General features: G+C 46.7%; 1 protein-coding gene across 21 annotated transcripts in view; it reads right to left on the minus strand.

Moving 5' to 3' along the window:
* The window catches only part of ZMYND8 (zinc finger MYND-type containing 8), a 153,312-nt gene that overhangs the window by 38,257 nt on the left and 99,141 nt on the right, over nt 1-15,914 (minus strand). For all 21 annotated transcript variants that reach the window (XM_033186660.1, XM_033186658.1, XM_033186656.1 and 18 more), the window contains 2 exons: nt 15,148-15,288; nt 2,365-2,517 (listed from right to left, as the gene is read on the minus strand). In XM_033186660.1, coding sequence (XP_033042551.1) covers nt 2,365-2,517; nt 15,148-15,288 — 294 coding nt within the window. The remainder of the gene's footprint in view (nt 1-2,364; nt 2,518-15,147; nt 15,289-15,914) is intronic.

A 15,914-nucleotide genomic window follows, 5' to 3' on the forward strand; every position in this document is an offset into this window, starting at 1 on the left:
ATTCACAAATCAGGAAATTTCACATAGAAATCAAAGCAGGGGCTTCTGATGAAAGAGCGGAAAATCTAGCCACTCTGGGTCACTAGCCTGCCAGGCATTGGCTGGGACAGGAAAGCCAATGGCTCCACTAGGCGGGGGACGCACTTGTCTCCAGGTGACCCGGGTGCCCGGCCCTCCCTTTTGTTCCCTGCACTCATGTAGAAAGTCAACTGCCACTTGGTGTGCATTGCTCTTCCACTGGTAAAGGAGTCAGGAGAAAAGTCACATAATTCTTGTTTCACAAACAAAATGGGCAAAAGCACACTTCTAACAATAGCCCCATTTAACCCATTTACGGCTCCTGCTCCCAACCATATGTTATGCCATCATACTGTAGGTAATAATACTATATCCTAAACTTTTGGAAAGAGGAAAGAAAACCCAATCAAGTCTGTGCAATCTCTTCATTCTAGAGCAATGGCCACTGTGAATGGTGCCACTATCCGACCCGGACACACCAAAAAGAAACCTGCAAAAGTATCAGAGCCATGAACAGCCCAGGGCAAGGGGGATCAGCAGGATCATTGGGGAATATATCTGCCTCCACCAGGGTTCAATCAAAAACACAAGTCCAGTCAGGCACAATGGTGTGCACCTGTGGTCCCAGATACTCAGGAGGCTGAGGCAGAAGAACTGCTTGAACCCAAGAGTTCAAGGCTAGCCAGGGCAACACGGGAAGAACACAAGCCAAAATACAAACACCCAGATCTGGTATAAGTCTGGGATCCTAGGCTTGTGCTGCTGGTAGCTAATGATTGGAAACAAAAACGAAAAGTGTAACCACATATGTGATAGGAAAAGCTTGGGTACTGGAGTCCAAATGATATGAATTCAAATCCTGCTCTTCTGTTTTTATTACTGGTTGACCCTGAACAAGTTATTTATCTCTCTGAGCCTCAGTTTCTCTATCTGCAAAATGGGACTGATAAAGTATCAACCTCCCAAGATGATCTATATGCAGTGCTTAGCATAGTGTCAAAGGAAACACTCAGTAAATAGAAATAATACAATTCTTTTTTTTTTTTTTTCTGAGACGGAGTCTCGCTCTGTCGCCCAGGCTGGAGTGCAGTGGCCGGATCTCAGCTCACTGCAAGCTCCGCCTCCCGGGTTCGCGCCATTCTCCTGCCTCAGCCTCCCGAATAGCTGGAACTACAGGCGCCTGCCACCTCGCCCGGTTAATTTTTTGTATTTTTAGTAGAGATGGGGTTTCACTGTGTTAGCCAGGATGGTCTCAATCTCCCGACCTCGTGATCCGCCCGTCTCGGCCTCCCAAAGTGCTGGGATTACAGGCTTGAGCCACCGTGCCCGGCCGAAATAATACAATTCTTATTAGCAATAAAAATAAATCAAGAGCTGGACCAGCTGCATGGAAGGACTCAAGAGGATAATTTAAATGGCATGCCAAATTTCACCCATGCCACCCAATGTCCTCACCAAACAAGCAACCCAATGGGAAGTGGTGTCCTCTGGACAGCCCCAGATGGTCCCTAACTCTAGCTGCTTTCTCACCTGAAGATGCTCAGAGAAACCTGCTCTCCAGGGGCCCAGCCATCCCCAACTTCTTTAGAAATGCCCTCCTAGCTTTACTTACTTATTCAACAAACATTCCAGAGCATCTACCATGTGCACAGACCAAGTACCACAGAGAAGGCAAATCCTCATAAAATAGCCTCCCTGCCCTCAAGGAGCTTCCAGTCTAGATTGGGAGGGACACCTCCACACAAAGGGAACATTGCTACTTCTGAGCAATAAAGTACCAAAGGAGGAGGGCAGATGGGGAGGGCAGTCAGGGAAGACTTCCTGGAGGAGGTGAGATCTGAGCTCAGCCTCACAGAAGGCAGGATTCAGGTAGGCAGTATGAAGGCAGGCAGCACAGGGAAGAGGAAGGAAGGCAACAGCTACAGAAGCAAGGTTTGCCAGGTAGGGAGGAGACCAATCTGGAGGGAAAGGGTTTCGTGTCGGACACCTGCAGAACACACTCGCTACTGTGTGGAGACACTGATGTGTACCGAGAAGGAGAGCAGAGGCAAACTCAGAAGATCCTCATTCTGCTTGTAAACCTTGATGCTTCAAACCTGTATCTCCAGTTTCCAGGCTGCTTTCACCAAAGAATAAACTGATGAGTTCAAAGAGCCCTGAATTAACTATCAAGTCTGAAGTCTTTTGCCATAAGTGGAAATATATTTTAGCTGAGCAAATCGTTCAAAGTTAAAGCAGCTGCTAAAAGCAGCCAGGATTCAACCTTGATTTCATCAGGGTAGTATCCCTACCAGTAATGATAACAATGATACTGCTGGAAAAAAAAAAACAAAACCAAAGATATACCTAATTGTGCTTTGCAACTCTCTATGGTCTTGTCAAGATTCAGCTGGAACCTGCTACGAATCTGGCGCTTGGGAGAGATGAGAGGAACAGGGGTGGACTGTTGCTGGACCGACTCGCTCAGCTCCTTCAAATCCATTTCGGCTTTGCTTCGATCTGAAAGAGACCATCACAGCCTCGTAAGATCAGGCACACACCATGCTCATCACGGAGCTTTGTCCTTGCAAAGTCAGAGCAAAACACACATTTTAGAACACGGGGAGGGGGGATACTTTTTTGTCATTCGTCCCAACAATATCATCTGCTCAACCACATGGGGTGACATGAAGATAATGGCCCGCGTGAACATGTTTGGCAGGTTTAAACAGTCCACTGAACAATCGTCTGGGTGACTTTCAATATTTAAAATGGACAATCCCAGCCAGATGGCTCAGTGTGTGGAAGTCAGCATCATTAGGGACCCTCCAAAGACAAAGGTTACGGGCAGATATTCAATCTCAATTTCAGTGAACAAAGCAACACCGAGCCTGGTCAGGGTGTACTTGTAACTTCAGGTCCAGATTGAAGAGGACTTGTATCCAAGAAAGACGGTGACCCCCTCGAAAACACCCTGACAATTGGGGGCCCTAGATGCCTATTTGCCAAGGAGGCTTCAGTTTTCATTCTCAGTGGACCTAGTCTGGGGTAGAAACTAGAAAGAGCGGGGAATATAGGATAGGCAGACCTTCCAGCCAGTGTGCTGTGGCTCACAGCATCTACGTGAGGCAAGGGGAACAGATTAGCCCTGGACACTCAACCTTTGAGTGTCTAACAGGTCTCGCTCTAAGGTCCTCAGCCTAGTCACAGGCAGAGGTCTCTGGGGGGGTGACTCAGGCCGGAGGTCCTGTCCCCTCACTTCTGTGAGGGCTCTTTGTAGGACCAGCAGGACAGATTCCAAAGAGTCAGAGAGCTTACATTTCTTGGATACCTTTCCCACCTACTCCAGCGCCCCCTATTAAGAGTTTTAGTGGCTGCAAAGGTCCCGAAAGCAACAAGCGACTCTGCAGGTGGGGCCTACTGTCCTCCACTGTGCCTGCCACCCTCAGGCATCCCCTCCAACCCAACTAAAGCAAAGTGTGGGGCATCTGTTCTACCCCAGCCGATCCCAGAAAATAGGTCAGAAAGCAGGTGGCATCCAATCAACCCACAAAGAGGAGAAGCCACCTCTGAGCCTGTTCCCAACAGCCATCAGCTTGCTCCCTGGACTTCGCGCTTCATCTCCCTGCTCCCTCCACACCTCAGGCCACCTCTGTTCACTGGGCTATGAAAGAGGCCCCAGAATCTAGTGTGAGAGCTGGGCTGGAAGCACTGTTTAAAGCCATCACTTTCTCCTACCTTCTTCCTTTGGCCTGACCCAACCACTTTCCTGCTCACGCAGTAAAGGGAGTTAGTTCTCAAACACTGCATACCCAGAAATTAGCTCCTTCAAAGTGACCAGAAGCAGCCTCCCAAAAGCCCCACCCAATCCACTCACAGGTGACCAGAAGCAATAAATTGCTCCAACTTAATTTTATCAGCCCCCGGGATAAGATTAGAAAGGGGTCTTTTCTCAGCCAGTTGTGGTGGAATGCACCTGTAGTCCCAGCTACTCAGGAGGCTGAGGTGGGAGAATGGCTCGAGTCAGAAGTTAGTGGCTATACTGAGCTATGATCACGCCACTGCACTCTAGACTGGACGACAGAGCAAGACTTTTTTTTTTTTTTTAAAGGAGGGAAAAGACTGGTCTTTTCCCAAATCACACTTATAGACTGCCCCTCCCAGACCCAGGGAGGTTCCAGAAGGTGAGTGCTCAAAGCAAGCAGAGATACTATCCCTGTAATTCAAGAAAAATACCAAAAACAGTATCTGTGTGTGCATGCATGTGTGTGTGCACGCGTGTGCATATGTATGTACATGTGCACTGATCATGGCTATAAAGAGAGGCTACTAGAGACAGGACTGCAGACATTCACACAGCCACCTCTGAGAGGGAGAAGAACGTGCAAATTTACTGCAGTGGGGCCGGGCACAGTGATTCATACCTCTCCCAGCACTTTGGGAGGCAGAGGCAGGAGGACTGCTTGAGGCCAGGAGTTCGAGACCAGGCTAGGCAACATAGCAAGACCCCACGTCTACAAAATATACAAAAAGTAGCTGGGCTTGGTGGTGCACGCCTGTAATCCTGGCTACTTGGGAGGCCGAGGTAGGAGGATTGCTTGAGCCCAGGAGTTTGAGTATGCAGTGAGCCATGACTGCGTCACTGCACTCCAGACTGGGTGACAGCAAGATCCTGTCTCCAAAAAAAAAATTTACTGGAGAAAGAACTAGAAAACTCTTTATACCTGTCTCTGTCTCTGGCAAGAGATCTGAAGTAGCTTAACAAAGAGAAATTATGGAGTAAAATAATTTAAAAAAAGAACAAGGAATGAGGAACATTAAAAGAAAAGGGAGGAGCACCTCTGCCCAGTAGCCCCACCATCTAGGAAGCGAGAAGCGCACCTCTGCCCGGCCGCTGCACCATCTGGGAAGCGAGGAGCGCCTCTGCCCGGCCCCCGCAATGTCTGGGAAGTGAGGAGTGCCTCTGTCTGGCCACTGTGCAACCCTCCAAGTGTGAAGTGGCAGCCTTGTGTGTGATCTTTCTGCCCTCCCCAAGTCTGCATTTTCTTTTTTTTTTTTTTTTTTTTTTTTTTTGAGACGGAGTCTCGCTCTGTCGCCCAGGCTGGAGTGCAGTGGCCGGATCTCAGCTCACTGCAAGCTCCGCCTCCCGGGTTCCCGCCATTCTCCTGCCTCAGCCTCCCAAGTAGCTGGGACTACAGGCGCCCACCACCACGCCCGGCTAGTTTTTTGTATTTTTTTAGTAGAGACGGGGTTTCACCGTATTAGCCAGGATGGTCTCGATCTCCTGACCTCGTGATCCGCCCGTCTCGGCCTCCCAAAGTGCTGGGATTACAGGCTTGAGCCACCGCGCCCGGCCCAAGTCTGCATTTTCGACATTAAAGTTTACTTTTAAATTAAAAGTTTATAAAAAAAATAAATAAAAAAAGAAAGAAAAGAAAAATGCCGGGTGTGGGGGCTCGCGCCTGTAATCCAGGACTGTGGGAGGCCAAGGTGGGAGGATCACTTGAGGTCAGGAGTTCAAGATCAGCCTGGCTAACATGATGAAATCCCGTCTCTACTAAAAATTTAAAAACTAGTCAGGCATGGTGGTGAGTACCTGTAATCCCAGGTACTCAGGAGGCTGAGGCAGGAGAACACTTGAACCCAGGAGGTGAAGGATGCAGTGAGCCGAGACCGCACCACTGCACTCCAGCCTGGGCGACAGAGCAAGACTCTCTCTCAAAAAAAAAAAAAAAGAGAAAGCCCAGATTAAAGAGTTCCAGTAGGCAGGATTCAAGGACTTAACAGCTGACTTGCATGCAAATGTGACAGCAAAGCGGGAGGGATTTGAGGCCTCCCTCAGACTTTCCACTTTCAGAAATGAAGAAGCGTGCTAGATTCCAAAGGGAAAAGCCAGCCTTTTCAAGAATAAAGATGGAAACATATCTCACAAAAATACTTTCCATGGCTACCCAAGTGACACATTCATCAGTGTCCTCAATATTCCTATATACTACTAGATTACACAGTTACCAAAAAAATTTACAAAAGAGACCAACAAACTTTCTCTGTAAAAGCCTGGAGAGGGCCGGGAACAGTGGCTCACACTTGTAATCCCTGCAATTGAGAGGCTGAGGTGGGCAGTTCCCTTGAGCTCACATTTGAGACCAGCCTGAGCAACATGGTGAAACCCTGTCTCTACTAAAAATATGAAAATTAGCCAGGCATGGTGGCACATGCCTGTAATTCCAGCTACTCAGGATGCTAAGGTAGGAGGATTGCTTGAGTCCAGGAGGCAGAGGTTGCAGTGAGCCGAGATCACGCCTCTGCACTCCAGACTGGGCAAAAGAGCCAGACCTTATCTCAAAAAAATAAAATAAAAGCCCAGAGAGTAAATATTTCAGGCTTTGCAGGCCACACAGGCTCTGTTGCAAAAGCAGCCATGAACACTACATAAACAGATGGGTGTGGATGTGTTCCAGTAAAACTTTATTTGCAAACACAGGTGGGGGCCAGATTTGGCCTGAAAGCCGTAAAATCTGCCATCTTCTATACTAGTCCAGTGACTGCCAATCCTGGCTGCACACCAAAATTGCCTGTAAAGTTTCAGAAATTCCTGAGGCCTCAGCCCCATCCTCAGAGACTCTGACTCAACAGGCTGGGGGGAAGGCCTGGGCATCAGCCTTTGACAACCTTACCAGGAGGTTGGGCGCAGTGGCTCATGCCTGCAACTCCACCACTTTAGGAGGCCAAAGCAGGTGGATCACCTGAGGTCAGGCGTTCAAGACCAACCTGGCCAACATGGTGAAACTCCGTCTCTACTAAATACACAAAAATTAGCCAGGTGTGATGGCACATGCCTGTAATCCCAGCTACTTGGGAGGCTGAGGCAGGAGAATCACTTGAACCCAGGAGGAGGAGGCTGCACTGAGCCGAGATCACACCATTATACTCCAGTCTGGGCAATAGAGTGAGACTCTATCTCAAAAAAAATAAATAAATAAATAAACAATATACTTGCCAGGTGATCCTAATTGGCAGCTAAGGCTGAGAACCCCTGTATCAGACCAATCTTCTATGTGAGTACAGAAAACTCACTATTTGCCTTAACTCCTGTGTGTCTGTGTTAACAGGACCACCTTTCTAAACCTTAGGGTCCATAAAGAGACCTAAGACTTCACCTGAATAACTGAGCTCTGTGTGTGTGCACCTGCACGTCTACACGTATGCCTATAGTAAATGCGACCCATTAACTTTAGCCTGAAAAGATTGAGCACTGGAATGTTCATAATCAAGAAAAATGCAAAAAAGGTAAATTACCTCATTTTACAAACTAAGGTTTCTCTGGTCAATAAGCTGCTGTTATATTTATTCTTGTTAGAATAAACCACCAAATGGCTGGGCGGCCCAGGCCCTGAAAGCTGACCTTCAGGAGTTTAGCCAAATGTAATGATCTTTCTCCAAACCTGCAGCTGCATTTGACACTCCTCTCCTCCGCAGAGAGAAAAGAAGAGCTTCACTTTCTCATTTAGCTCATGTAGCTTATCGGGACTTCTTCCACCCCTGCCCTTCTATATCGGGAATATCTTCAGAATCCACCCTTCCTGCCAACATTTTGAACTTTTCAGCTGATATGAAGACAGTTTAGGCTATAAATGGAAACCAGGGATGAAAAATACGCTAGAGAAAAAGGCACGATCTTATATTTCTGGAGGGAGCATAAATCAGAACCACCTCTTTAGAGGGCAGTTGGGCGACACCTCTCAAAATGTCGCCGTATGTGGCCTCTGATGCTCAATTCCACTTCTAGGAATTTATCCTATGGATTACCCTCCCATGTGGGCAAAAGGGTTCTTCATTGCAGTTGTCTTCAATAGCAAAAATGGAAAGGAGCGTAGCGTCAGTAAGTAAGGCACCTGAATAAATGTTACAGTTTACCTTTAAATGGAATTAAATACAGCTGCTAAAATGAAACGAAGGCTGATTTCTCTGTGTTGATATGAAAAGCCAACCTGTTTCATGAAAAAGCAACAACTGGTGGAGCACCTTAGCACTGCTGTAGGGGAGCCAAGAAGGAAATGGAATATAGCTGGGAATACTATACATTCTCAGGGTTTCTCAACAGTGGCACTATTGATATTTGGGTCCTGGATAAGTCTTTGTGGTGGGGGTGGGGTGGGGTTGAAAGGATGTTCTGTGTGTTGTAGGATGTTCAGCAGCATCCTGGCCTCTACCCCCTAGATGCTATTAGCACCTATGTACCAGTTGTGACAATAAAAATATCTCCAGGCCGAGTACAGTGGCTCACGCCTGTAATCCCAGCACTTTGGGAGGCCAAGGTGGGTAGATCACTTAAGGTCAAGAGCTTGAGACAAGCCTGGCCAACATCGTGAAACCCCACCTCTACTAAAACCCCATCTCTACTAAAAATACAAACATTAGCTGGGCGTAATGGCATGCACCTGTAATCCCAGCTACTCAGGAGGCAGAATCAAGCAAAGGTTGAGGGGAGCCGAGATCGTGCCACTGCACAGCAGCTTGGGCAAACAGGTCCATCTCAAAAAAATAAATAAAATAAAAATAAAAATATCTCCAGACACTGCCAAACGTCACCTGAGAGACAAAAATCACTCAGAACTCATGCTATATATCTAGAAGGGCTCCAGAAACTAAAAACTTGCAACAGTGGTGACATGCGGGAAGAGGGGTACAGAGACAGGTGGTCAGAGGTTATAGACACACTGGCTTTTCATGAAATGTCCTTCTGTGCTTTGAAATGTTTGTTACCACATGTACTCATAACTTATAAAAACAAACTCTATAAAAGAAAAATTTAAGCACTTCTTTTTCCATTTAAAAAAAGAGAGACAGGGCGGGCGTGGTAGCTCACACCTGTAATCCCAACACTTTGGGAAGCCGAGGTAGGTATAGATATACACCATATCCTCAGTATATATATATACCATATACATATACTCAGCATATATATACACCATATACTGAGGTCAGGAGTTCAAGACCAGCCTGGCCAACATGGTGTACTAAATACAAAAAATTAGCCGGGCATGGTGGCGCAAGCCTGTAATCTCAGCTGCTTGGGAGGCTGAGGCAGGAGAATCACCGGAACCCAGGAGGTGGAGGTTGCAGTGAGCTGAGATTGTACCACTGCACTCTGGCCTGGGGAACAAGAGCAAAACTCTGTCTCAAAAAAAAGACAGATCTTTGTTCTAAAGCTGAACGCAAACTACAATGGATGGACCTCCAGGAACTACAAAATGGCAGCTCCTTCAAGGGAGCAATATCACTTAGACAAGAGACCCTAGCTGGCCATGCATGGTGGTTCACGCCTGTAATCCCAGCACTTTGGGAGGCTGAGGCAGGAGGATTGCTTGAGGCCAGGAATTTGAGACTGGCCTGGGAAACAGAGCGAGACCCTGTCTCTATATTAAAAAAAAGAGAGAGAGAGAGAGAGAGAGAGACCCTGGCAGACACTATCTTTCAGGCAAAGCCAAACAGAGATCTTCCCCACCTCATTCACTCTAAAGAAAATCAAGACAACATCTGAAAAATCTGGGCTCAGGCACTCCATGTATGCTCTCAAAGAAGGCCCGACTTCCAAGATGCCGCTTTATGCACAAAAAGAAAGAAGGCCTCCTGTCAGTAACAGTGGAGAAATAAACAGAAAGGCTTGGGGTGTGACGATGTTCCCTGGCCCTGCCTGCATCTTCAATAGAGCATCAAGGTGCATTTCTCTCACTAACAGCACTACTGACTGCTGAGTTTGTTCAGTTCAAAGTAAACACCCTCTGTGAAATAAGAGGAGATGGGATCAGCAGAGAAAGCAAACAGGAGTCTGGAAGAAGAAAAGGACCGGGCCCACCTCTTCTCTTCTAGTCTCAGAAACTCATTTCTATTGATGACTTATTTATAATCACTGCTGAGTCATACAGCGGGCTCGTAATAATACACTGGGCTCAGCTCCTTGTTTTTTAGTGAAGAGAGGCCCCAGACAGCAAATGAGGAGAAACAGTGAATTAGCAACCAGGGCAAGAACCAGGTCTCTGTCTAAACCTTTCCATCTTGTACTATATAGTCATATACCATACACACACACAAATACCATATACTATATACCACACATATATATACTCATATGCCATATACACAAATACACATACATATGCTCACCATATACACACATACATACAAATACCATATATTCACATACCATCTACACATTTACCATATACTCATATGCCATATACACACATATATACCCATATACCATATGCTCACCATATACACACATGCAAATACAACATATACATACATATACTCATATACCATACACACATACATATAATACTCACATATACCCAATATATACACACACCCATATACCATATACTCATTATATACCATACACATATATACATATACTCAAACAAATATACCCAATATACCCATATACCATATACTCTCATACCATATACACACATACATATACTCATACCATATAGCCAATATACATACATATACCATATACACACATACATATACTAAAATAACATATACCTATATACCGTATATTCTTAATTACAGCATAACAGCATAATATAATTATAGTATAGTATAAATAAAAAACTGACAACCTATGGACTGTTTTTGTATTGTTGGTTGTATGTGTTTGTCTGGCCCAGATAGAGTTTTGGGGTTTTGTTTTTGTTTTTGTACCACAGGGTCTCACTCTGTCACCCAGGCTGGAATGCAGTGATGCAGTCATAGCTCACTGCAACCCTGAACTCCTGGGCTCAAGCAGTCCTCCTGCCTCAGCCTCCCAACGTGCAGGAATTACAGACATGAGCCACCAAGCCTAGCCAGTTTTTGTTTCTAATGAAATTGACTGCCAGCTTTTAAAAACTAGGAGAGTTCCTGTAATAATCTAGAGGCCTGTTTTTCTTGACAATTCAGTCCAGCAATGCGGGTTAAGCTGGCAAAAGCCATATCCTTTACAAATTCCAAAACTTCACCTTATCCCCTGGCCCCAAAAAAAGCTGACGTATCCAATAGGCACAGGAGACATTCAGGTATCTCAGCTAAGAGCTCAAGCTTTGCAGCAGACCAGCCTGGGCCTGAAGGTCGAACTCTACCACAAACCATGGTTGATCCTTGGGTAGGTAGCTTGCTTCTCTGTGCCCCAGTTTACACTTCTGTGAAACAGAGATATTACCTACTTTAAAGGTTGTTGTAATTTTTTTAAAAAAATAGTTTTAATTTACAGAGAGTAAAATTCACTTTTGGGGGAATAAAGTCCTATGAGTCATAACACCTGCATAGATTCCTGTAACCACCACCACACCAAAACACAGAGCAAGTCCATCTCTCAAAGAATCCCCTCCCAATGTGTAGGCAAACCCTCCTCCACTCCAACCCCCAGCTATCACCGATCTGTTCCCCATCTCTGTAATTCTGCCTTTTCTGATATATTTTTTAAGGAAATCCTGTTTGGTTAGCTACAATAATTTCATCATTATCCAGGGTGCTCCCTTTCATTCTCCCTGTCTGTGGAAAGTAGTTCCATGGCTGACAGAATCAAGCCCCATAAAGCATTTGCTCAGTGATTTGCCCATAGCATTTGCCCATAAAGCTGGGCAGTCACTGAGAATTCCTTAACATTGCCCTGTTTGTTCTGATCTCCTCCCCACCCACGGCACTTCCATCGGTCCCTGGCTGATCCTCTTCCCGTTAGGTCATTGCAATCGCAGCCCACAAAGTGCCCACATTCCCAATGCTTATTCCTGCTGATGAAGATAAGAAGTGTGTCCTGGGACCGGAAGAGCTTCCAGGGGAGACACAAGAGGGCCTTGGTTCCCCTGGTGCCCACACACCACCATGCCTGCCCACCAAGACACATGACAGGAAGAAAACTTTCACTCTCACAACAGATCAAGCCAAACTGAAAGACCCACAGTGTCACGAGGAAGCCCAATGACCACCCGGTTTCAGGAAAGAGCTATTCTTGACAAGCATGACTGGCAGAGAGGAAATGTCACTGTGAGAACGCCTCCAAACAGCATTTCTTTTCGGGGTGTGGAGGTGGAAGGAGGGTATAAGAAAGCAAACCACATACTTGGGAACAATGAATGTTCCCAAGGAAGCACATGGGTCCCTTTTCACTCAAGTGAGGAGCCAACCGGTTGGTCTGAATTGGAGCCCTGGAAGCAACTGCCCTGACCATTCTATTACATCTGGGCTGTACTCACAGATGAGCCAGGATTGGAGCCAGGTTGTGCTCCGGCCCTGCTGCCTCTGGGATCCTGGGCACCCCATGCCTCCTCTCCAGACCTCCCTCAGTTTCTCCATCTGAAAATGGCACTGTAGGACAAGATGGACCTGGAGGGCACCAACCACCAAAGGCGTGGAATTCACACGAGCGTTACTGGGCACAGGTGGCCACTCTTTCTTTCTGAAACCCCCATACTGGAGCTTCAGGGCAACACACTCCCCTGGTGTGGCTCCTCTACCCCTTGCTTCTCCTCCTCGACCAGAACTCAGGGCCTCACTGCTGCTCATTGCTCTACTCCTGACTCGCAACCTCAGTAAGCCAATGGGGCTGGAGTCTTTGTTGAGTGAGGCTGTCCTATGCACTGGGGGATATTTAGCAGAAACTCTGGCCACCAATCATTAGATGCCAGCAGCGTCCCCATCACCCCCTCAAAGTCATGAGAACTACCACTCTAACCCAATCCCACGTACACATCGAGATTCCCAGAATTACACCTCCTGCCTGAACCTGGCCACAGGGCACCCTAATTCCTGCCTCCAGCTGCCCTACTGACCTCTCCACCTAGGGGTATAACAGCAACTCAGATTTACAGAATCTAAACCGGATCCGTCACTTATCCTGCCATACCCAGATCTGTCAACACAATTACTGACACAACCTAGAAATTCTCTGTTGGGGGGCCTGTTCTACATGTTGTAGGATGTTCGGTGGTATCCCTGGCCTCTCTCCATTAGGTGCCAGGAGCACCCCAACCCCAGGTGTGACAACCAAAAATGTCTCCAAACAGTGCCAGGGGGTGGGGATTATCCCTAGATGAGAATGGCTGACTGATGTGGACTATTTGAAACACAGCACCGACGGCTTCCTCTGAGATGTGAAGTCCATTCACATCCCTCCTGCGCTGAACCCCTCCACACCAGGGTCTATAAGGCCCCTGTACTGTCTCTGACTCCATGGACTGGCCTCACCCTCACTCACTGGGATGCAGCCACCCTGGCCTCCTTGCTAATCCTACAACACACCCTTAGCACACCAACTCCTATAGCACACCAACTTAATCCTTACCCTAGAGCCTTTAAAATCTCTTATTCCTTCTAGAATCTTTTTCCTACTGATATTGGCATGGCTGGTTTTTCTTGTCATGTAAACTTCAGCTCAAATATCACCTCTCAACGAGGCCCTGTTTAACCCCTCCACCTAAGGAACTGTGACGTCTGCCTCGCAACTTGCCCATCTCTCACCTCAACACATTACCTTCCAGACACCCATCATGGTGTGAACTGTCTATCTTGGTGTGTGAACTGTCTCTCATACTGTGAACTGCCTTGTTATTTGGCTTTATTATTTTCTCTATCTTTCTAAAAACCCAACCTCTACAAGAGCAGGTCTTTAGCTGACTTGCTTTCCACTCTATCTCCATGCCTAGAATAGTGCACAGCACATAATACATGTTCAAGAAAAATCAGCACTGAGGATGCAATGAATCAATCAATAACGTATCAACAGCAGCTGGGCTCATGCCTGTAATCCCAGCACTTTGGGAGGCTGAGGCAGTTGGATCACCTGAGGTCAGGAGTTCAAGGCCAGCCTGACCAACATGGAGAAACCCCGTCTCTACTAAAAATACAAAATTAGCCTGGTGTGGTGGCGCATGCCTGTAATCCCAGCTACTCGGAAGGCTCAGGCGGAGAATCGCTTGAACCTGGGAGGTGGTAGCTGTGGTGAGCTGAGGTCACACCATTGCACTCCAGCCTGGGCAACAAGAGTGAAACTCCATCTCAAAAAAATTAAGAAGGAGGAGGAGGAATCAATAATGGGCCAGGTGCAGTGACTCATGCCTGTCATCTCAGCACTTTGGGAGGCTAAGGTGGGAGGACTGTTTGAGGCCAACAGTTCAAGACCAGCCTAGGCAATATAGCAAGACCCAACCACTACGAAAAATTAGCTGAGCATGTAGCTAAAAACAACTAGACCCGTAGTCCTAGCTACTCAGAGAGGGTGAGGCAGGAAATAGCTTGAGCCCAGGAGTTCAAGGTTGCACTGAACTATGATTACACCACTGCACTCCAGCCTACGTGACAGAGTGAGACTCCATCTCTAAAAAAAAAGTTATTATTATTATTATCATCATCATCATCATCATCATCATCATCATCCAGGGAATCATCATCATCATCATCATCATCATCCAGGGAATAAAGACCAGAGTGTAAGAATTAGAAGAAGAGAATTAAGGAATATCAGAGTATGCTGCACGTAGAAAAGGTAAGTACTGATTCCTCCTACTTGCTTCTGTGCCATGGGTATAATTTACAAATAGAATAGGGTTAATGTGGTCAAGGGCAAATGAGGTGGAAACACTGGCCTGGATAAAAGCACTTTGGGCCGGGCATGGTGGTTTATGCCCATCATCCCATTACTTTTGGAGGCAGAGGTGGGTGGATCACCTGAGGTCAGGGGTTTGAGACCAGCTTGGCCAACATGGTGAAACTCTGTCTCTACTAAAAATACAAAACTTAGCCAGGTGTGGTGGCACATTCCTATAATCTGAGCTACACAGGAGGCTGAGGCAGGAGAATTGCTTCAACCCAGGAGGCGTAGGTTGCAGGGAGCAGAGATCCCAGGTACCATTGCACTCTAGCCTGGGCAACAAGAGCGAAACTCCGTCTCAAAAAACAAAAGTAATTTGTATGTCAATAAGCCCCAGGAAAGTCCTTACTTGTTCTTTTCACAGATCTTTTCTTACCTTCATCCACTGAAACTTTTGCATTTTTTGCATACAGAAAAAAGTTGAAGGTTCGAGAACCACATACAAAAGAGGATACGTCATTTGCAAAAATATCCACAGTTGCCACAGAAAGATACTGGCAAAAATTCCAACTGACCCAGGTTAAGATTCAGGATGCTGCCAGTGGTGGAGGTTTTGTCCGTTTTCGTCGTGATAGGAGTTGACAGTTGAGGAGAGAAGGGCTTTGGGCTGCCGGATAAACTCCCTGCTTGTCCCGTCTTGGTGGAGGCTGGTGAAGCTGAAAAAGTATGGCATTGTTAAAAGACAGGTTTACAAATAAACAAGTAAAACGCGTAGGTGTGGTGTAGGGAGAGAATGGAGAGATTATGAAATTGTGTTTGATTTCAATAAGGCCGCTACAGCATCACGGATGGGGTGGGGTGGGGCGTGGCAGGTTGGCCATTCATTTTCAGCAAAGGGCTTTAACCCGACGTGAAACCGTTAAAGCCACAAATGAAGACGGTCTCCCCAGTTACTCTATTAAGCACAAAGCTCTAAGACAAATCGGCTAAGCTGCCACTGAAATTGGTTTGGCCCATTCACGGGTATAAATCTCAACATAAACAGCGATTAAACCAACCCCCACATGGTCCAGATGCAAAAAACGGGAGCCAGCCTTACAAATGCGTGTCATCCGTTTGTGGAAAGACACCATGGCCAGCTCACATGCAGCCACTGCACCTGCCAGGGACCAACTTGGTCCCTTGGGAAATCTCCAGCTCCCATTTCAAAGGTTCTTGAGGCTGTGTAAAGCCAAACCCAGTACCAGATGGAGTGAGGGAGACGTTGGTAAATTATGTCCTTCTTTACCGTATTACAAACTTTTACGGGAGGAGAGAGAACTGTACCTATGCCTAAGGGTTT

This window comes from Trachypithecus francoisi, unplaced genomic scaffold (assembly GCF_009764315.1).
Source record: "Trachypithecus francoisi isolate TF-2019V2 unplaced genomic scaffold, Tfra_2.0 Lachesis_group21, whole genome shotgun sequence".
NCBI classification, from domain to species: domain Eukaryota; kingdom Metazoa; phylum Chordata; class Mammalia; order Primates; family Cercopithecidae; genus Trachypithecus; species Trachypithecus francoisi.